The 21820-nt window shown below is 44.6% G+C and overlaps 1 protein-coding gene and 1 long non-coding RNA gene across 2 annotated transcripts; one reads left to right on the top strand and one right to left on the bottom strand.

The window, feature by feature from the left end:
* The first annotated feature begins 5864 nt into the window (after positions 1-5864).
* On the top strand, positions 5865-10050 carry LOC135553925 (uncharacterized). Its single transcript, XR_010457643.1, has 2 exons — positions 5865-6122; positions 9489-10050. It is a non-coding gene; the product is annotated as an uncharacterized LOC135553925 (long non-coding RNA).
* A 2493-nt stretch (positions 10051-12543) lies between these two features.
* On the bottom strand, positions 12544-18279 carry LOC135558431 (protein phosphatase 1 regulatory subunit 3E). Its single transcript, XM_064992231.1, has one exon. It carries the CDS (start codon positions 18145-18147, stop codon positions 17224-17226), a length of 924 nt encoding a protein of 307 aa, XP_064848303.1. The 5' UTR covers positions 18148-18279; the 3' UTR covers positions 12544-17223.
* Between the last annotated feature and the right edge of the window lie 3541 nt (positions 18280-21820).

Genomic DNA, 21820 nt, shown 5'->3' with positions numbered 1-21820 from the left:
GTTTGACTGCCGTCAATCCTTATACCCATCTGTCTGTGTGTGTGTGTGTGTGTGTGTGTGTGTGTGTGTGTGTGTGTGTGTGTGTGTGTGTGTGTGTGTGTGTGTGTGTGTGTGTGTGTGTGTGTGTGTGTGTGTGTGTGTGTGTGGTTGCGGTGAGATGGCGAGACACAGAGGGGGCATCATTAGGAATGGTTAGAGAACAGCTGAGGATACCTCGTCAGTTGTACAACTGAATGCTTTCAACAGAAATGTGTCTTCCGCATTTAACACAACCCTTCTGAATCAGGAGACAGACATGCAAAGCTACTGAGAGATACTGAGCACGAAGAGGTTGAATGAGACATACAGTACATAATTGCAGTCTATTTAAAGATGGTCAGCTAGCTCAATGAGCACTCTGTAAACCAACATGTGCTTCCAAGGTCCTCTACGGACCAACTAACACATGAATGAACATCTGCTAGAGTAGCTACCATATGCACCATTCACTGAGCCTGACAAGCTTGCATGACACATACATAACCACAATGATACGAACTGAATTAGATTACCTCAACAAAACGGTGTGTCCAAATCATGTCTTGAACAGCAGACTGCCAACATACACTATACAAACAAAAGTATGTGGACACCCCTTCAAATGAGTGGATCCGGCTATTTCAGCCACACCCGTTGCTGACAGGTGTATAAAATCGAGCCCACAGCCATGCAATCTCCATAGACTAACATTTGCAGTAGAATGGCATTACTGAAGTGCTCAGTGACTTTCAACATGGCACCGTCATAGGATGCCATTGTTCCAACAAGTTTCTGCCCTGCTAGAGCTGCCCCGGGCAACTGTAAGTGCTTTTATTGTGAAGTGGAAATGTCTAGAAGCAACAACGGCTCAGCCACCAAGTGGTAGGCCACACAAGCTCACAGAACGGAACTGCCGGGTGCTGAATTGCGTAGCACACAAAAATCATCTGTCCTCGGTTGCAACACTCACTACAGAGTTCCAAACTGCCTCTAGAAGCAACGTCAGCACAAGAACTGTTCGTCGGGAGCTTCATGAACTGGGTTTCCATGGCCGAGCATCCACACACAAGCCTAAGATCACCTTGCGCAATGCCAAGCGTCGGCTGGAGTGGTGTAAAGCTTGCCGCCATTGGAGCAGTGGAAACGTGTTCTCTGGAGTGATGAATCACGCTTCACCATCTGGCAGTCCGACGGACGAATCTGGGTTTGACAGATGCCAGGAGAACGCTACCTGCCAGAATGCATAGTGCCAACTGTAAAGTTTGGTGGAGGAGGAATACTGGTCTGGGGTTGTTTTTCATGGTTCGGGCTAGGCCCATAGTTCCAATGAAGGGAAATCTTAATGCTACAGCATTCAATGACATTCTGTCACATATACTCCCTCTCCGGCCTCTAGGTCATCAGGCTGCTGATTATCCTGTCACATCGTCTCGCGCACCAGTTCCTCATGACACTCACCTGGACTCCATCACCTCCTTGCTTATCTTCCCTATATCTGTCACTTCCCTTGGTTCTTTCCTCAGGTGTTATTGACTCTGTTTCATGTTGGTGCCTTGTTTGTGTTTCATGTTTATTGTTTTGTTTATTTATAAAAACACTCACCCCCTGTACTTGCTTCCCGACTCTCAGTGCACTCGTTATACATTCTAGACAATTCTGTGCTTCCAACTTTGTGGCAACAGTTTGGGGAATGCCCTTTCCTGTTTCAGCATGACAATGCCCCCGTGCACAAAGCGAGGTCCAACACCCTTGGGATGAATTGGAATGCCGACTGCGAGTCAGGCCTAACTGCCCAACATCATTGGCCGACCTCACTAATGCTCTTGTGGCTGAATGGAAACAAGTCCCGCAGCAATGTTCCAACATCTATTGGAAAGCCTTCCCAGAAGAGTGGAGGCTGTTATAGCAGCAAAGGGAGGACCAACTCCAACTTTTGGTCATGTAGTGTACCATGACCACCTAACATGCACATACCTCCGGAGTGTGGGAGGAATCTTGACTCAGTAGTGAATCTTGACTGGGTAGCAAATGTATCTTGTGATGCAGTTGCTAAGGCTTGATGATGAGTTGATTATTTGAATCAGTGCTCGTGCTAGGACAAAAACTAAAACGTGCACCCATTTGGGTCCCCAGGACCAGGACTGCACAGGGATAGAGGTACACTCTAGATCTAGCTGTGGTGGGTTGGCCCAGTGTGCTGTAGGCAACAGAGGTACTGAAGCTAGCGCTGAGTCAGCCATAATAACATGGGATCTCAATATATACTAAGCATGAATAATTCAACCAGGAGTCATGTGTTGCCATGGGCCTGACTTGGCAGGATCATTAAACATTCACATGGATGAAAAAACACCTCCTCCTGCAGTAATCGCTCCTATTCAGGTGACTGGGGTGTAGGGTCTATGCATATTACAGTGTATTCACATTCTGGTTAAAGATGAGCAAAAATGACCGTATCAAATACATCATGTAAATACTGAGCTATATTGTATGCTTATGAAAAAAGGGGAAAACAACATTATTTTATGCTAATACAATTCCTCAGAGAAATATGTTTTTTTACCAATCGACGCCAAACCCAGCACTGGTGTGTGTGCAAAGCACCACATCCAATCCAAGTGCCAATGCCGTTTAGCAAACTCCAGGCGTTTACATTTGTTCAATGACATGAAAATCTTTGGCCACGCACATCAGTGGTGGGTGAGAATGCATGAGCAGAAAATAACCCAGTACCTACTGTAAAATATGGTGGTGGATCTTTGATGTTATGGTGGCTATTTGGTTCCACTGTTGCTGGGGCCCTTGTTAAGATCAACGGCATCATGAACTTTATCCAGTACGAGGACATTTTTGCCAAAAACCTAGTTGCCTCTGCCAGGAGGCTGAAACTTAGCCCCAAGTGGATCTTCCAGCAAGACAATAACCCCAAGCCCACATCAAAATCCACAATGAGACAGCTAATTGGCTACAAAATCAACATTTTGCAATGGCCATCTTCGTCTCCAGACTTGAAATCCATTGAAAACCTGTGGTTTGAATTGCAGAGGACAGTCCAGCAGACAAAGGATATCAAGGATCGGGAAGGATTCTGTATGGAGGAATGGTCTAAGATCCCTCCCAATGTGTTCTCCAACTAATAAAACATTTTAGAAAAAGGCTCAGTGCCATTACCCTTGCAAGGTGAGATATTGAAAGATACTGAAAACAGAGGTGTCAATCATTTTGACCCCTACCTTTTTTGAGAAAAACATTTGCATTAGTAATTGTATTAGTATAAATTCATATAATTTCCTTTTTTTATTGTTCCACACAATAGACATTAGCATTTAGTATTAGTATTAGTATTAGTATAGTATTTGAATAATTTATAATGTTTTTTTGCTCATCTTTATCAAGTGTGTCAATCATTTCAGACCCCACTCACTCTACATGCATCTGTGCTCTGCATGTTTTAGCAGTAAAGGCCTGCGAGTAACAATCATTTCAGACCCCACTCTACATGCATCTGTGCTCTGCATGTTTTAGCAGTAAAGGCCTGCGAGTAACAATCATTTCAGACCCCACTCTACATGCATCTGTGCTCTGCATGTTTTAGCAGTAAAGGCCTGCGAGTAACAATCATTTCAGACCCCACTCTACATGCATCTGTGCTCTGCATGTTTTAGCAGTAAAGGCCTGCGAGTAACAATCATTTCAGACCCCACTCTACATGCATCTGTGCTCTGCATGTTTTAGCAGTAAAGGCCTGCGAGTCACAATCATTTCAGACCCTACTCTACATACATCTGTGCTCTGCATGTTTTAGCAGTAAAGGCCCGCGAGTAACATTTGCATAACCATCTTTCAAGACAAACACTGAGAAAACCTTCCTAATTATGAGTTGCATGAAATGTATGAGCTTGACGATCATATCTTTTCACATATCTGTCTATTCAACTGCCTAGCATCTAAATATAGCACTGAGGCTGTGGTGGTGCGATAACGTCACACTGCAGGGAGGCACAATCATCAGATGGGCACATTAAGACAGTGGTTATGTCATGCAGCACATTACTTTATGTTGGATTACCGCCCCATGATGAGAGACTGATAAATGAGCGCACACGCATAGAGATACACACACGGTCACACACACAAGTCACACACACATGCGTTACACAACCACACACACACATATGTGTCACACACCCATACACCCGCGCACGTACGCACGCACACACACACACACACACACACACACACAGACTGATATAGTACTACATTTGAGCATTCCTCATATAAAAAAACGCAGAGCGATCTATCTTGGTTTAGGGCGATGTGTAATGTTTTATAAATGAAGCTATATCATTTCCAGAGCCTTTTAAAATGTATGACAAATTAACGTAAATTCATGTCACACACCAGAACCAGGATGGGAAACACCTGGAATAAGGTATACAAAGTGACCTGCTGGGCCTGTTGTGCAGCTATTAAACTATCAGATTCCCAGCAACATGACCCTGCCTAAGCACCACCCCACACTCTCCTTCCCATCTAACTGTGAGCCAGCATAGGTCACTCACCACTTTGGGGAGAAGCACAGCCTAACTAAGCATGGGGGGAAGCACAAGGGAACGTGACACGAATGTGACACATACATGATACACCAACATACAGTAACGTTATAGACCAGGCCTAGATAATGTGTCATACTGTAAGATTACACAGGATTATCTTCTTCTGACACCCTGAACGTTCAATAACAACAGTCACTATACAGTATAAACATGTACCAACACAATCCAATAGTGCACATTCACACATTCAATTAGTTATGTTTAATTAAGAATGATAGATGTTGACATTGAGGTATTGGATTGAACCAATATTGTCAATCAATGGTTCAATTGTTTTAATGAAATCCTTGGGCTCCCAAGTGGTGCAGCGGTCTAAGGCACTGCTTGTCAGTGCTAGAGGTGTCACTACAGACCCTGGTTTGATTCCAGGCTGTATCACAACCGGCTGTGATTGGGAGTCCCACAGCGTGGCACACAATTGGCTCAGCGTCGTTAGGGTTTGGCCGGGGTAGGCTGTTGTTGTAAATAAGAATTTATCTGACCTGCCTAGTTAAATAAAAAAATAAAAAATATTCATCCCATCTCCTTCTGATGTGATGAACCACATGACTGAACACTGCCAGGGTTAGAGGTAGTGTTAGGATCAACCCATTCTGTCATATCCATATAGTGGAAAGACACCTTACTGTACTTCATGCTCTGGTTCTACATCAGCTCTCTAAAAAGCTTGTTGCCAAGATGTTCGAAAGAGGAACTTGAATCTGTAATGACCTTATGTCCATGAAGTGAATGGGTGATTTTGGACGGCAGGCTCTCTGTTAATTAAATCCTCTTGAAGCAAGAGGGCACTATTTTTATGTTTGGAAAAATAACGTTCCCAAAGTAAACGGCCTATTTCTCATGACCAGATGCTAGAATATGCATATAATTGACAGATTAGGATAGCAAAACACTCTAAAGTTTCCAAAACTGTAAAAATATTGTCTGTGGGTATAACAGAACTGATATTGCAGGCGAAAGCCTGAGGATAATCCAATCAGGAAGTGCCTCTTATTTTGAAAGCTCTGTGTTCCTATGCGTGCCTGTCCTCCATTTAAAGGGATATCAACCAGCTTCCTTTTTCTGTGGCTTCCCTAAGATGTCAACAGTCTTTAGACATAGTTTCAGGCTTTTATTTTGAAAAATGAGCGTGAAGGATCACATTGCGTAAGTGGAGAGGTGGGGGCTCTCAGAGTGAGATGGTGCGCAATTGAGTGAAGTGGCCATTGTTCCTCCCGCTGTTATGGAAAAAGCTACACACTCGGTTGATATATTATCGAATATATATTTTAAAAACTACCTGAGGAATGATTATAAAAAACGTTTGACATGTTTCTGTGGACATTATGAAGAATTTCCGCCTGCGTTGTCGTGACCGCTCTTTCCTGTGGATTTCTGACCATAACGCGACAAACAAACGGTATAAAAAAATCACCTTTATGGAACAAAAGGAACATTTGCTGTGTAACTGGGAGTCTCGTGAGTGAAAACATCCGAAGATCATCAAAGGTAAACGATTAATTTGATTGCTTTTCTGATTTTCGTGACCAAGCTTCCTGATGCTAAGTGTACATAATGCTATGCTAGGATATCGATAAACTTACACAAACCCTTGGATTGCTTTCGCTGTAAAGCATAATTTCAAAATCTGAGACGACAGGGTGATTAACAAAAGGCTAAGCTGTGTTTCAAAATATTGTACTTGTGATTTCATGAATATGAATATTTTCTAGTAATATTATTTGACTGTTGCGCTATGCTATTCAGCGGTTGCAGACAAAAATTATCCCGCTACAGGGATTGGTAGCGTCAAGAAGCTTTAATATACTCCCTGCTGCTGACTCAATGTGATTTTTTGGTGATTTCTATTCGGATTCCCATTAGATGTTGAAGAAGCAGCAGCTATTCTTCCTGAGGTCCACACAAAACATAGACCATGTCCCATCTGCTCCTGCTCCTCCCCTCCGGCATACGTCACCAGAGTACTAACCACGGGTCCTGGGATTCATCATTACGCACACCTGTTAATAATTATGATTCACACCTGGACTCCATTATCTTCATCATGCTTCCCCTATATATGTCACTCTCCCATGTTCACCCACCAGTTGGTATTGTTCTTGTGTATCAGCGTTCTGCCTTATGTTATGTCATGTTCTTGGTTTTGTTGTTTCATTAAAACGTATCACCTGCTTCCGACTCACCGCCCCATCATTACAGAATACCAACTCAAAATATGGAAGCAGCACGACAACTGGACATCTCCCAGATAAACGATGAACAAGGTTACCTTCTTCGTCAACACCATGATCAGCTGGCTCAACTGGAGAAGGCTACGGAAGATGTTCTCCGCAGTCTACAGCGTCTCAACAGCGGAGGATATTCTAGAACCAGTCTACCCAACAAGTCAGCACACCAGCCCATCCAGAAACCCGCTCAGGTCAGCGATGCCCGTCTATCCCTCCCGGAGAAATATGATGAGACACCATCCAAATGCCATGGCTTCCTCCGTCAATGCTCCCTCTGTTTCGCACATCAGATGGGAGCCCCCACCACCTAGAGGTCTAAGGTTGCCATGGTCATTTATCTGCTGACTGGGCAGGCATTGGAATGGGCTACGGCCGTCTGGGAGGGTTGAGAGGAGGAGCTCGAGTCTTATGAGGGGTTCATGGCTCTGTTTTAAATGTATTTTTGATAAAATATATTTTCGATCATGAGCTTCTGCTTCAGCTCCAGCAGGGGAATCAGACAGCTGCTGAGTATGCGCTTACCTTCCGGACAGTAGCAGCTTCCAGTGGATGGAATGAGCTGGAGCTCAGCAAGTTATTTAGAGGTCTGCGCGAGAAGGTCCAGATGGAAATGGCCTGCCGAGATGACAACCTCACCCTGGACACACTCATTGTGATGGACATCTGTCTGGATATCCTCCTCCTGGAGTGTCTATATCTTCATCGCTTCTCTCCCTTGTTTAGCGAGTGTTTGTGATCAGAGCCTGAACCCATGGAGGTAGGGGTCACACGCCTTACCGCAGCTGGGGCTCTGTCTGTACAGGGAGGGCACAAGCACCAGCGGTGTCCGTTACTTCAGAATCTGGGCTCCACTAAAGCAGAAGGACGGTCACGGGATGTTACATCCCCTGGACCAGGAGTGAGTATTCCATCTACTGCTCTTCCTGTTAGACTCTTTATAGTACCCATCACTCTGGCTGACTGGCCCTCATGCCCTGTGTCTACAGCTTTAGTGGATTATGGCTCTACCTACCTGCTCTCCTCTCCTTTTCCGGTTCAAGGTCTTGACTGTCGGCCTCTAGGATCCAGAACCATCACACACATCCTCCTCACCTTGGAGCCCATTCACCAGGAAAACATCCCCTTCATCACCAGGTCACAAGATCATTCTTGGCCTACCTTGGCTTCAGCGCCATAACCCTACCATCTCATGGTCGAGGATGAGAATCACCAACAGGTCACCTGAATGCCGGAGGACCTGCTTCCCTGTCCCCTGTGGTTCCACGTCAGTTGAGAGTCCTGTGGTTGACCTCCAGCCCAACATCCGGGAGAAATATCAGGATCTAATGGAGGTATTCTCCAAGACCCGCGCTATCTGTCTCCCTCCCTCCACATCCCCTGCGTCAGCTGGTTTCTTCTTCGAAGCCAAGAAAGAGGGAGGATTACACTCTTGAATCGATTACCATGGACTCAATGACATCACCACGAAGAGTCGGTACCCTCTCCCGCTGGTGCTGTCAGCCATCGAGCAGTTCCGTGGGGCCCGGTTCTTCACCAAACTGGACCTGCGGAGTGCCTACAATCTAATTTGCAACCAGGAGGGATGAGTGGAAGACGGCGTTCAGCATGATGTCTGGTCAGTATGAGTACTTGGTTATGCCTTTTGGCTTAACGGTTTAAGGGTTCCCCAACTTTTACCACCGCTTCATCAGGAGCTTCAGCGCTGTCGCCGCCCCTCTCACCTCCCTCCTCAAGGGTGGGCCTTGTAGGTTGATTTGGTCTCCAGCAGCTGACGAGGCCTTTCGTCTCCTCAAGGGGCGTTTCACCTCTGCCCCCTTGCTAAAACACCCAGATCCCACGCTACCCTTTAAGGTTGAGGTAGAGGCATCGGAGGTGGGTGTGGAGCAGTTTTGTCACAAAGACAGGGGGACCCATTAAAATTGTATCCTTTTGCTTTCTTCTCCAATAAACTGTCAACGCAGAGGAACTACGACTTTGGTGATCGGGAGCTCTTGGCGGTGAAGTTGGCATTAGAGGACTGGAGACACTGGCTGGAGGGCGCCAAGGAACCATTCGTCACCCTCACCGACCATCTGAACCTTGACTACATACGGACAGCGAAGAGACTGAATCCGCGCAAAGCCAGATGGGCCCTCTTCTTCACCAGGTTCGACTTCACGCTGACCCATTGCCCAGGTTCTATGAACATCAAAGCTGATGCACTGTCCAGTGTCTACAATTCGTGAGAGGATTCTGTCCAGTGGGCACATTTCCTTCCTTGGGCAGAGTACGCTCAGAACACTCTATGTCACTACTCCACTGGGTTGACCCCCCTTCCAGTGTGTTTTGGGTTGCCAGCCAGCCCTGGCCCCATGGACCCCAGGCCAGACAGCGGCTCCTGCGGTAGATGGCCATCCATCATCAGAAGGAACAGGCAGACACTCACCACAGTGAGACCCCTATGTTCCATCCTGGGTATCGCGACCGACTCTCTACCATGAACCTCCCACTCCACTTGTCTGGAGAAACTGAGTCCCCAGTTTGTGAGGTGTTCAAGGTTCTCCGGGGGGTCAATGAGGTGACATGCAGGATACAATTACCCAGTCACTACCGTGTCTCACCCATGTTTTCATGTCTTCCTACTCAGGCCGGTGGTTCCTGGTACTCTAGCTGAAGCCGTACCCCACGACACACCTCCACCCCCATGGACATTGAGGCGTACGCTGTCAGAACCCTACTGGACTCCTGATGTTGTGGGGGTCAGCTCCAGTATCGGGTGGACTGGGGGGGTATGGCCCAGAGGAGCGGTATTGGGTTCCAGTGGAGGACATTCTGGACTCCAACATCTGTGATTTCCACCTTTGCCCACAGACCCGCTCCTCGGGGTCATCCCCCTGGTCGGCGTCATCCTGTGGCTGGAGCCGCACACCAGGGGGGGTGCTGTCACGTCTGCTCCTCCCCTCCAGCGTATGACGTCGCCACAGTACTAACCACCGGTCCTGGGATTCATAATTACGCACACCTGGCACTCATTACACGCACTTGTTCATCATTGATTCACACCTGGACTCCATTACCTTCATCCCCTACGCTTTATATGTCACTCTCCCATGTTCACTCAACAGTTGGTATTGTTCTTGTGTATCAGCGTTTTGCCTTATGTTAGTGTTGTGTTCTAGGTTTTATTAAAACATTTCACCTGCTTCCGACTCATGACCCCATCATTACAGGCCATGACAAAATACCGAACACTAATGGACAAGAACAGCAACACACATTTAAACTAAGAACACTATTACTAACGAATGTAACTCATTTAAAAACGGATAAATACATTATTAATCTTAAACATTCAAGTGCTTTGCCATGTAGACACTTTTAGACTGTTGCAGCTAAAGAAAAATGTTTGTCTCTTCAGTCCTCATTGTTCCTTGATGTGTTTTATTGTATTTGTTTTTAATAGATTGTACTTCTTGCCTGAAGTAGAAGAGAATAACATTGTCATTGCTCTATACAGTATTGTCTCCCAGCCTCTGTTTTGGACTTGGACGATGCAGAGATGCCTGATTGCTTTTCTTGTGGGTATATATGGGTTTTTGAGCTGAGTTAACAGGCTGAACAGATCATGTCATTACTTTCAGCACATCAATACTTCTTACAAAGAGCAGCACTGATGCAGTCACTGTCACCCACCCTGAGCCAGCTCCCCTCTGGAATACACCTCGATATGTTTAACATCAGAAGCTTCCATTAAAGAACTGTCTATCTATGATATGGCAGATATAGCTTTTTCAATAACATGATGGTCAATATCAAAGGCTGCACTGAAATCTAATTGTACAGCTCCCACAATCTTGTTATTATTATATTTTCTTTCAGCCAATCATTAGTCATTTGTGTCAGTGCAGAACATGTTGAGTGTTCTTCCCTATAAGTGTGCTGAAAGTCAGTTAAATTGTTCAGAGAAACAGCATTGTATCTGGTCAACCAAAAAAATCCATACGTTTGCTAAGAACTGGCAGCAAGCTGATTGGTCGACTGTTAGAACCAGCAAAGGGAGCTTTACCATTTTTGGGTAGCAGAATGACTTTTGCTTCCCTCTAGGTCTGTGGAAAAACACTCTCCAGACTCAGATTATAGAAGTGGCAATATACAGTAGTCTGCTACCATCCTCTGTCGCTTTAATCTAGGTTGTCAATGTAGCCCCAACTGTTTGGCTGCTCTGTTTGTCTGGTTTTCTGACTACTTGTGTTCTGATGCTGTCCACCAGACACTGCTGACTGATACACACTGAGTCAGAGCAGGCGAGGTTGGAGTATAATAACATTATCAATCATATAGTGATAGTGATGAATGTTTGGCTTGGTGGACGATTGCCATAAAACAACGTTCTAAACTCAGTTTATTCACATCAACTCAAAGGGGTGAGCTGGAGGTTACCTGTGACAAATTAAACTAATGTGTTTTTAAGCTATTTCAAAAAAGGACTATGTACCCAAACTGACCTCTACACCCATTCCACACACTCTTGGATGTCATCTAGAATCGGAACTGAGCTTTTCTAACTGCCCCTTTACATTTAGGAGAGGAGACTGCACGCACACACACACACACACACACACACACACACACACACACACACACACACACACACACACACACACACACACACACACACACACACACACACACACACACACACACACACACACACACACACACACACACACACAGGTAGAGTTGTTGTCTGGCAAGAAGCAAGACAGCTTGACTGTTTCCTCAGTGTATACCCCTTCTACCACCATTCTCCCTCTCTTCTCTCGCGTCCTCCCTCTACCCTCATCATTAGTTTGTGATTAGCATCCTATAGTCTTTCACTACTAAGATTCCATCCTGTCGAGTATTTTACTATTAAGATTCCGCCCTATAGAGTATTTCATCATTAAGATTCTGTCCTATAGAATGGTGCTCCAGAGCAATCAATTTTTTGAGAGGAAACTAGTCGATGGAGAGCGAAATGCAATCTATTGAACAGATCAGTGACTAGCTAGTGAAATGTCATGGTAATATCATATGGCTGGAACTGGAACTCTGTGTGCCCTTGCATTGCCCTATACCATGAAGACATTATAAGAATATGCCCATCCATCAGAATGGAAAAAGTCAAGGACACCAAGAGTACTTGTTCTCTGTTATACAGCCTACATGTTAGAGACAAAATTGTGCCTGAAGCCAACCCTCCTGATCACAAGAGATCCCTCAACCTGTCCTCCTGCCCCCCAAAAAAACCCATTGAACCCCACTCCCACCGAGAACACTGAGGGGCATGCCAACAGAGCTGATCAAGCTATTGTAATGAAACGTTAAGGTAAATGGTTATTATAAACTGGTTGGTTAGAGCACTGAATGCTGATTGCCTGACAGCCATGGTATATCAGACTGTATACCACGGGTATGACAAAACATGTATTTTTACAGCTCTAATTACGTCAGTAACTAGTTTATAATAGCAAGGCACCTTGGGGGTTTGTGGTATATGGCCAGTATACGATGGCTAAAAGCTGTGTCCAGGCACTCCGCGATGCGCCGTGCTTAAGAACAGCCCCTAGCCGTGGTATATTGGCCATATACCACACCCACTCGTGTCTTATCGCTTAACTATACCATATAGTTATCATATAGAAAACTACAACACGTTTTCATTACCCATCACAAAGGCCTTTATTGCCGTTGTTTTAATAAAATATAGGCTACATTACAAACTCACCATAAAAATAACAGGGGTACTTCTGCCGTGCATGCAAACAGTCAGACTACAGTGATAAACATTAGCGCCAAACAACACGCCGGACACCAAGACACATCAACACAGACAGATCATGGATTGCAGTACTAAGGTTTGCATAGGTTCAAAAGAAGAATACTGATAACCTTATAGGTCAAACCAAGGGAAATTCACTTCCTCCACTCCACATATGAGTAAAGTGAACTTGATTTAACCTATTTCAGATGTATAACATTTCACAGTGAGAGAGAAAGCTGTGTATGAAACATGGAGAACATCTTGGTAAGTAGCATTTCACAGGAATACGTGTTAAGTCGGAAGAGGCATACCAAACCAAATCATGCCTCTTTTCCTAGCTTTTCTACTTTCCTTCTCAAAGTGTACTATGAACTTTGAGTAGCTCAATATTACAATCATTAGTCACTCCTTTCAGACTTTTCAGATACTCCAAAGTGTATGTTGTCTTTAGTGGCATGCATGCAACTATTTAGCCTAAAGACCCCCTCAGGTTAGCCCCAGTACATACTGTCCAGTATGATTTGACTGCTCGACCTATTATCACATGTTGATCAACCTACCATAACATCCCTTCACAGCTTAGACCTCTTATGTGTTCATTTCAGTATGAACTCTAAACATAAGGCAATGGAACCATCTTCAGTCACACCTTATACAATAAGCCTATCATTCCTGGGACCACGCCCGCATTTTGGCATAAGGTTCAGTGGCGTATCGGAGTTTTAAAGGACATTTCCTGAAATTCTATTTTGTTCAGATCGTTTTTAGATTGGATTGCTATTGTACATGTATATTTGGAGTTACTTTGTAGTTCTGAGTTGGGTATGCATCCACTGCTTGCAATTCTGTTTTTGAAATGCTATTACACTCCATAATATGTTAGCAGAAAGACATTCAATATGTGACACATAAAAACAGATAAACATCAGCTAGTGATCATAAAATGTGGTTACATTGTGTTGACAAACCCCATACTGTCTGTTTCTGGAAGCCTTTCATCCTTCCCCTATAAAACATCTTTACCTCCATGACATATTCACAAAGTTAAATGTTTGAAATGATTAAATGATTGAAACAATTCATGAGTGAAATCATACTGTACTACATGTACACTTATTGAGAGAATATTTACAGTTAACAGAAATCATAAGCAAAAGCTACATGAGGAAAAATAACCATTATATTTCATCAGACTTAAGAACATAAAACAATCTCTGACAAGGCGTGACATCTTGTTAACCACAGTAGTCTTTGTGGAGATACAGCTGCCGTGTGTTGAACTCACTGACTGCACAGACCAGCATGTTTCTGAACACAGTGAGGCCAACCAGCTGTCAACCAATGGTCATGTCTCAACTCAAGACTGGGCTGCACAATTAATCGAATTCACGTCGAAATCACATATTGACATGTGCAATATCCATATTGCAAAATAACCATATCATATGCAATATATTTGAAACGCATCTCAGCCTTGAGTAACTTCAGGTTTTAGAGTTAACGTTTTTTTTCGCCTCTTGCGGATGCTTCGCACACACACTAAGCCTCGCCCCCTGTCACTCAAACAGCGCCGTTCCTCCCCCTCGCTGTTAGATGATTGACTATAAATTTGCATGTTGTTCCGTTTGGTCAATGCAGTCAACAAATTGTTCCAAAACAAGAACGATGCTGCTTTCCACTTGCTTCTTAATATAATTCAATATATTTCTATGATTCCAACAGTTCACCCAAATATTTTGATCTTCATCACACTTTAAATCGCAATAGCCATATTTGTTAAAAATAAAAATCGCTGTTAGATGTTTTTGCCAATATCGTGCAGCCCTAGAGGTCGGTTAATGTCATGGTGGACGTGAGACTATAAATTTGGTTATTTTGGTCCAACCAGGCTCTACGGATTTCCCATGGAGATTAGAAAGAGCCAACCGCTGGACTCTGGAAACCAAACCACTCTGCTAAATGTATGAGTCATTTGGACATGCTCAGTGGTCACATGAGTAGAAATTTTCCATTTTCAATCTCAAGGGTTGAATAGTCTGGCCAAGCTCACTCCAAGTCCTGGTTCATGTAAACACAGGCTTTTCTTACTGACCACCATAGCCAGACAACAGTAACTAACTATATTACATAACTACATCTGTTAGTCTCAGAGATGCATTCCATTTTCTAAACAGATACATCTCCAAGTTGCTGATCTCTCAGAGGCGTCCTAATAAAAACAAAATATTGATTCATTCCAAGCATTCATGTCATAGAAAACTCCCATAAATTATAACCCAAATAAATACAAACTTGAATGTAAACATGCTGTACATCCAGTACACAAATAGACAAACCATTTGTGTAATGTGGCTGTTGAGTTACATAACCTAAGTTTAGTTTGACATCCATAATGAGGTCTCTCACCTCATGTCAGGGGTGTCAAAGACAACCAGGTGAGAGGAGTTCCTTATTAGTCATTGACCTTAATTCATCAATAAACTACAAGGGTGGAGCAAAAACCAGCCGACACTCTGCCCTCAGTGGAAGGAGTTTAACACATGCATTATGTGATGCCAATGTGCCAACAAATGAGTTCAGCATGAAGAACCAATACAATAGCATCAACTGTACGATATGTACTCCTACCAAACACGGCTCTTTTCTATATCATCAGCCAAGTCTAACATTACGACTTTGAAATCAGTAAAAGTAGTTCAGATGCTGTCATCACCATAGTTCTACTGTAAAATACAACATTGCACAGTGGAAGTTATTTACAAAATACTGACAATGAAATGCTACTGTTTTACTGGACTGGGTGTGTTTAAAAAAATGGCATGAGTTTGACTATTTTGGTTCTACTGTATTTCATAAAAAAATAATGTTTTGTTTTGTTCAACCTGAATAAAAGGAGAAAAACCTGGATTTTTTTGGGAAGATCGTCAGGTCCGCACTCTAGAAACGATCTGAGGTAAATGTATCATTTTCAAGAGCAACAGTTGCATTTCAGGTCCAACAAGGAACAGAAACAAAAGTCCAACAGTATCTGTCTCTGTAATTTATCATTGTGTAATAACAGTTATAAAATGGAGTACTATCCATGTGGATACTGTATGAGTGAGGCAGTGGTGACTGACTCTGCAGTGGACCTTGGGGTTAGAGCTATCCTCAACTGTTGTTTACAAGACACCTGGTGAATTATTGTGACTGGTTGAGATCAAGAGTGTAACAACAGGAATGTTGTAAAATATCACCTGTAATGCCATTAAGTTTAGGCAGATCTGTGATTAGTGGTGCTGGAAATCAATTAGACACATGCAGACTGCACTGCAGAGAAAAATCTAGTATAAGATCCTGAACAAAATGTTCTGTACAATAGTTTTTTTGGTCAAATATACATGTCCTCTAGTTTAAAATAATGCATATAGCGTTATGCATTATTTGTCATTTGAGAGTGGTAAAGATCCACATGTTATTATGTTAAATGTTTGGGGGTTATACCAAAGCATCCTAATAGGCTAGCCTACTTCTAGACTGTAGGGCTCCACTCTGACCCACAGTCTACTCTCCTGCTATTGGTTACCATCCTCTGGAGAAAACATTATGGTGCATTTATAACCAGCGAACAAGGCTCGTGGGATGATTTCCTTTTTCTAACATCATCTTGTTGAGCAGTGTTATAGAGAGGGTTTAATAATTTCCACAACATTTAAATATTCATGTTCAAATAGTTATAAAACTGAATACACCCAATATTGATCAGGATAAAATCACAGCAGCGTTCCCCGTTAGTTATAAGGGGCATTATAAGGCATATCCAAGAAGATGAAAAGATGAGGAATTGGTAAGATAAATTACAATTTGATATTTCCTTTGTTGGTCCAGTACGAATATTGTTGTGACTGGGCCTCGGCCTGCCCCATCCGCTGGAGTTTTCAGATGAGAGAGAATCGGATTGAAATCCGGCATGAAGGGTACACAGGGGGATGCACGTGAGCACAGTCCCATGCTATCGGAAATAAACAAAGATAAGACGTGCGGGAAGCTGTCTTAGAATTTTTCATAACCATTTTCCTCCGTTTTTTTATAAGCAGTCGTTGACATTTAAGACATCGCACAAGATGTTTAATAAAATAGTCAAAGGTGGGGATGGAATCGAGCATCGCTACGTTTTAGAGAGGGATAGTGATGCTTAAATGGGGTATATTCCTGGCACGTTTTCAATGGCACGTGTCATTACATAAGAGTATAGTTGTGCCACACCAAAGGGCACAGGACTACAAAGCTCCCAACACCAAGGCTAATTATCATACAGCAGATTTACTCCCGCGCCGGACACATAATGAAGGGCTTGTCTTTCAATCCAGTCAAAATCTGTCAAACATGATGACATGAAAGAAAACCATTGTGAGCGTGGTGGGGGGAAAAAAATGTAAAAAACGACTGAGTTTACAGCTGGACACGGCGGTTGGATCATTAACACAATGTGTAGAGGCTAAAGTCGATGGTAGCCCTATTCTTCATTATGGTGAAGCAGTGCCCGTTGAGAGATTTACACACACAGTGCGCCGGTGAGAACGCCAAGGGCGCATGCAGGTTAGATGAAGTGAATCCAGCCATCCTCCCACTCACGGGGTGGAGAAATCTTAAACCTGTGGCGTCGCACTTTGTAGTTGACCCCGTTATTATTGTCCCAATACTCATCTCCACCAACGCAGTATCTTATGGCAAACTGGAATGTGCCTCCGCTCTCCAGAAACGTTGTTGGGTTGATTATCTTAAAGGAGAATTTGTCTGTCACGCCGTTGCTTGATTCTGGGACATATGATGCCAGACTGTCCATGAAGGTTATCCAGTTGTTGATTGAGAACCTCAAATAGACACTTTTCTCGAAAGCCATGTTCAAAACCCGCACGACGCCCGACAGACTGAACTCGTCGGCTTCAGCACACTCCAACAACACTTTCACTTCTTTCACTTTCTCAGTAAAGCCTGGTAGGGTCCCGGGGTTCTTGAATTGCAGCTCCATAAAAATTGACTGGCTGGTCGGTGCCCTGGGGAACTTGTCAAAGGGGTTCAGGTGGAGGGGACCCCTGTCGAATGTGGCCATTATGCGCTCCGGCACATCGGGCATGTCTGTGTCATTGAAGTGCTTCACAGAGGTGAGCTCCAGACCCAGAGAGTCGGCGAAACGGACCTTTTTCTGGCTGCAGGGACTCCGGCTGCGGGAGATCTCAAGCTTCGCTCTCTCTATGGGGGTCGGCAGAGACTTGCACCTCCGGCGCAGGTTCGGACTCTGCGGGGGTTTGAGGAAGGATTCCCGGCCTCTTGGTCTCTCATCCACCACATGGTGCATCTCGATGGGCTCGCTGGTTCCGTTCAGCTCCATCCCCTCCACGTCTTCTAGTCTCGGGTCTGCTGCCAAGCTCCCGAACAACCCAGCTATGCAGCTGTAGTTCCTCGTGAGGCAGTTCTTGGGAGGCAGCATGACCACGACAGAGCGCACAGCCTCGGTTTCCATAAAGCGGGAGAGTCGCTGGTCTTTAGTCGAAGTCGTCGTGATCAGAGGCACTGAGAAAGGAACACACCGTCAGGTGTAAGAGATAAACACACGTATAGGCGCCGTAGTACCACGTCAGACTGTGACACTGCGCATTTCTGAACCAATAAACCAAGCTTATACAAGTGCAGCGAGAACAACGCACCACAAAAACCAGACATGCCTTCCTAACGTCACTTTAGATTTCATTCACAGACATATAAATTCGTTCATTATGAAAGAATATGAAATATGGGATTCCCGTATCACTGTGGACATTTCCAGCAGTATGGCCCAGTTAATGTGTGTGTGGCTGAGCTTACAGTGCACATAAAACTAGGGGACCGAGTGAGAGACATGACATTACAGTCATCAGGTTTGTGCCTGGCTGGACCACGATGTTCCAAATAGCACGTCCCATTTCTTGCCTGACGACTCATCCTGCTATATCGATTGCTTCATGGAGAAGAAACGTGAGTGGGCGTGGCGTTTGGCCGGAGCGATGTGGATGGGCAGCTAGGCAATCTCATGTTGGCCATGAGCCAAAAACGCATAACGTCCTTTCTCAGTTTTTTTTATACCGAAACAGAGGTGAGTGCCCACTTTGTTATTGTTTCAATCAAGGACTCTAGCTTTGAGAGTATACTCTAGACACCTGTAAATAATTTACATAATGTAAATGAGTAGGCCTATGTAAAGGACGTCACACTGCTTGCGAGTACCACGGCCGTCAAGAAGCGTCAACAGTCGGTGCCACGCGAAAAGATAACTATTCGCTGGCGCAAGTGGGGACAGTTCAGGTTGAGGATTTTCCCACATCCCCGTGTGCTACAGCTACTGTAGCCATACTATGAAGCATTGGCCAATCTGAATCAGTGCTAGACTTGGGTAGGAGCTCACCGGCGCTCAGTACCAGCACCTCAAATGTTCTACTGCTCGAGCTCCTGTTCATTTTATAGAATATTAACTCAAAAGTGTTGTGGAGCTCGTGCACCTAAATATAAACAGTACTGCCACCTAAAAGTAATACCTGAACCTATTTCAATCAAAGTCAAGCACTGATCTGAATCAAATTCACTTAGGCCCATGCCCACTATTGTATAGCCTTACGTTATACAATATATATTATAATACTGTTATAATGGGCTATGTTGGATCATATTGTATAGGACAGTTTACTATAGATTACATACATTTTAGGTTTAGTCTTAATTATAGATATTCAATGAAATAGTCAGCAACATAGTGGACAGACACCATGCTGTAAATCAAGAATTGTAACAAGCAGCAAATCCAGGTCTAGAAATCGTTACATTTTCTTAGATAACATGGAAATTAGCAATAACCTGTCAACTGCAATTTGTTTTCTCACGCCCCCTCCCATTTTCCTCTTCGTTTCCCCTGCGTCACTTCTGAGCGCCTTGTTGTAGCGGAGTTGTCACGGCAACGACGTTCTATCTCTTCTCCAAACACTTCGTGGGCCAAGCACATCTTTGATTTTGTTTGAGGGCGTCTCCTGCAAAACTGTAATAAATATTTGATGACTATTCTATGTTACTGCCTATTAAGTTGAATGTAAAAAGGAGCAAATGCTTGGATGGTATTGCTGAGGAAAATGTAGAACTCGAGCCCGAACTTATTGAACTTAATGGTAAGTTGTCTCTTTTACAGCCTTGCTTGCTTCAGGTAACAGAACAAGCTTCCTACTTCCGTTGCTAACGTTAGTTTACCTAACGTTAAAGTTCGTTGCTAGGCAGAAATGTGAGGTTCTCTTGCTAGCTAGCTAGAATGTTTATGAATCCATTTAATGGACAGGTTTTGTAAACAGGGTCAACACGTTTGTTAACACTGAGTTAGTTAACATGTCATAAAGTTGACGTTAAAGGCTACATGTCTTCAGATATCTTACACATAGTTTTGCTTACAATTAATTATAGGTTGCTTGCTGTTTGTGTATCTCCACTTTTACCAACGAGCCTACAAGATGAGTGCCGAACTAGGGATGCTTTTTAACTCTCAACAGATGTCACCCTGAAAGGCTCATCTTAGAATGGACAAATTCAAGGAATGGGATCAGGCGCCTGTAGAAGTGGCTGAAGACAGAAGTGTGGCAGTTGAGTACACAGGATGGGACCAGAGCTGCCAACTACCCAATAGGGGCCATGTCGATGCCCTTTTGGATATTAGCGATGATACCTCATCCAAAGAGCAGGAGCCATTTGAGTTTATCTGTCTCTCCAGATGGGGGAAGCTGTAAGTAATGACTGTGGTTACTCTTTTATTTTTTGGCTAGATTGTGAATGATATCCAGCCATATGTCACGTTAGGCACCAGATACACACCCCAATTACATGTTTATTCACTGTTTATAACTACATTCAATCTTAGAAATCATCTTAAAAGGTAACACCTAATTTTCTCTAAGTTGCAATACACTGATTAAAATGGAATTACGTTTCCCTTAATGCTGTTGTGTTCGTTGTTGAGACAGATCCGGGGCTGGGGCAGGACTACTCCACTTGGCTGCCTGGTTCAGATCCAGAGGAGAGGAAAGAGGGTCAAGACTGGAGACACAGACCACCACTGCCACCTGTGTGTGGACCTTGTGAAGTTCTCGGATCCCCTTGACTCTGAGTCCAGCATAACCCACTCCCTGAGTCCTTCTGGGATTCCTCCCTGGACTCATGGGAGAACCCCTGCCCACAACCCTGGGAGACTTCTTGAACAGACTCTACAGTCAAACCTCTAACATCTCTTCAGAGGAGTCCCCACCAGAGTCCTTCAGAAAGCCACACAGCAACTGACACTCCAAGACAATTTGGTGGAGGACAAAGCTGGGTGTGTGAGATCAGTGACTCACTGCTGGGCTCTGCCCCCTCCCAGGGTCACAACCACTCAGCCTCAGAGTGTCCCATGACGCTGATCATCAGCAGCTTCGCCATCCTCCCACCCGTGAAGGCCTCCCAGTCCAGACACCCTAGGGTCACCAGCCAGCTCCGGAGAAGGCCGGCCCAGGGCGCAGTGCCTCAGATGGGGAGACCGCAGCGGCTGGGTCAGACGGTGTCACGCCTGCCTGGGAGAGGGGAGGTGGTGTGGAGACCGCAGCGGCTGGGTCAGACGGTGTCACGCCTGCCTGGGAGAGGGGAGGTGGTGTGGAGACCTGGGTCAGTGGCTGGGGAGAGGGGGAGGTCAGACGGTGGGTCACGCATGCCTGCCTTGGAGAGGGCTGGGTCAGGGTGGTGCCTGGGAGAGCCAGCAGTCGCCACCTGTTGTCTGCTTTCAGCATCCCCATCCCCAAGAGATGTGCCATACCCTCAGCACTGTCAGATCCTCTACCCCGCGCCACCTACCCCCTGGACAGACACCTCAGACAGGATCCCCGGACCAGCAGTGCTCACAGACTCTACTTTGGACTGAAGACCAAGATTCTGAAGCGTGCAGAGCCCCAACTGCCCATTCTGTTTGGGAACAGGGTGCCCATCCCAGCCTCTGCACAGAGACTACTCTAAACAGAGACTGTTACTTTGCACTCCATACTCTCTCCCAACCCAAAAGCTCAGTCTTTGTGGGTTTGTGATTAAAAATAAGCTTTCTTTGAAATATCTTCATATCTTTTACATGACACTGATGACGAATTGAACTTGGTCGTTTTAAA

The sequence above is a fragment of the Oncorhynchus masou genome, chromosome 2, assembly GCF_036934945.1.
Source record: "Oncorhynchus masou masou isolate Uvic2021 chromosome 2, UVic_Omas_1.1, whole genome shotgun sequence".
Taxonomy (NCBI): Eukaryota; Metazoa; Chordata; class Actinopteri; order Salmoniformes; family Salmonidae; genus Oncorhynchus; species Oncorhynchus masou.
The sequence above is the reverse complement of the archived record's forward strand: the minus strand, read 5'-3'. Positions and strand labels throughout refer to the sequence as shown.

Excerpts from the sequence above, each read along its gene's own strand:
- LOC135558431 (XM_064992231.1), bottom strand. The coding sequence starts at position 18,147 with ATGGAAACCGAGGCTGTGCGCTCTGTCGTGGTCATGCTGCCTCCCAAG.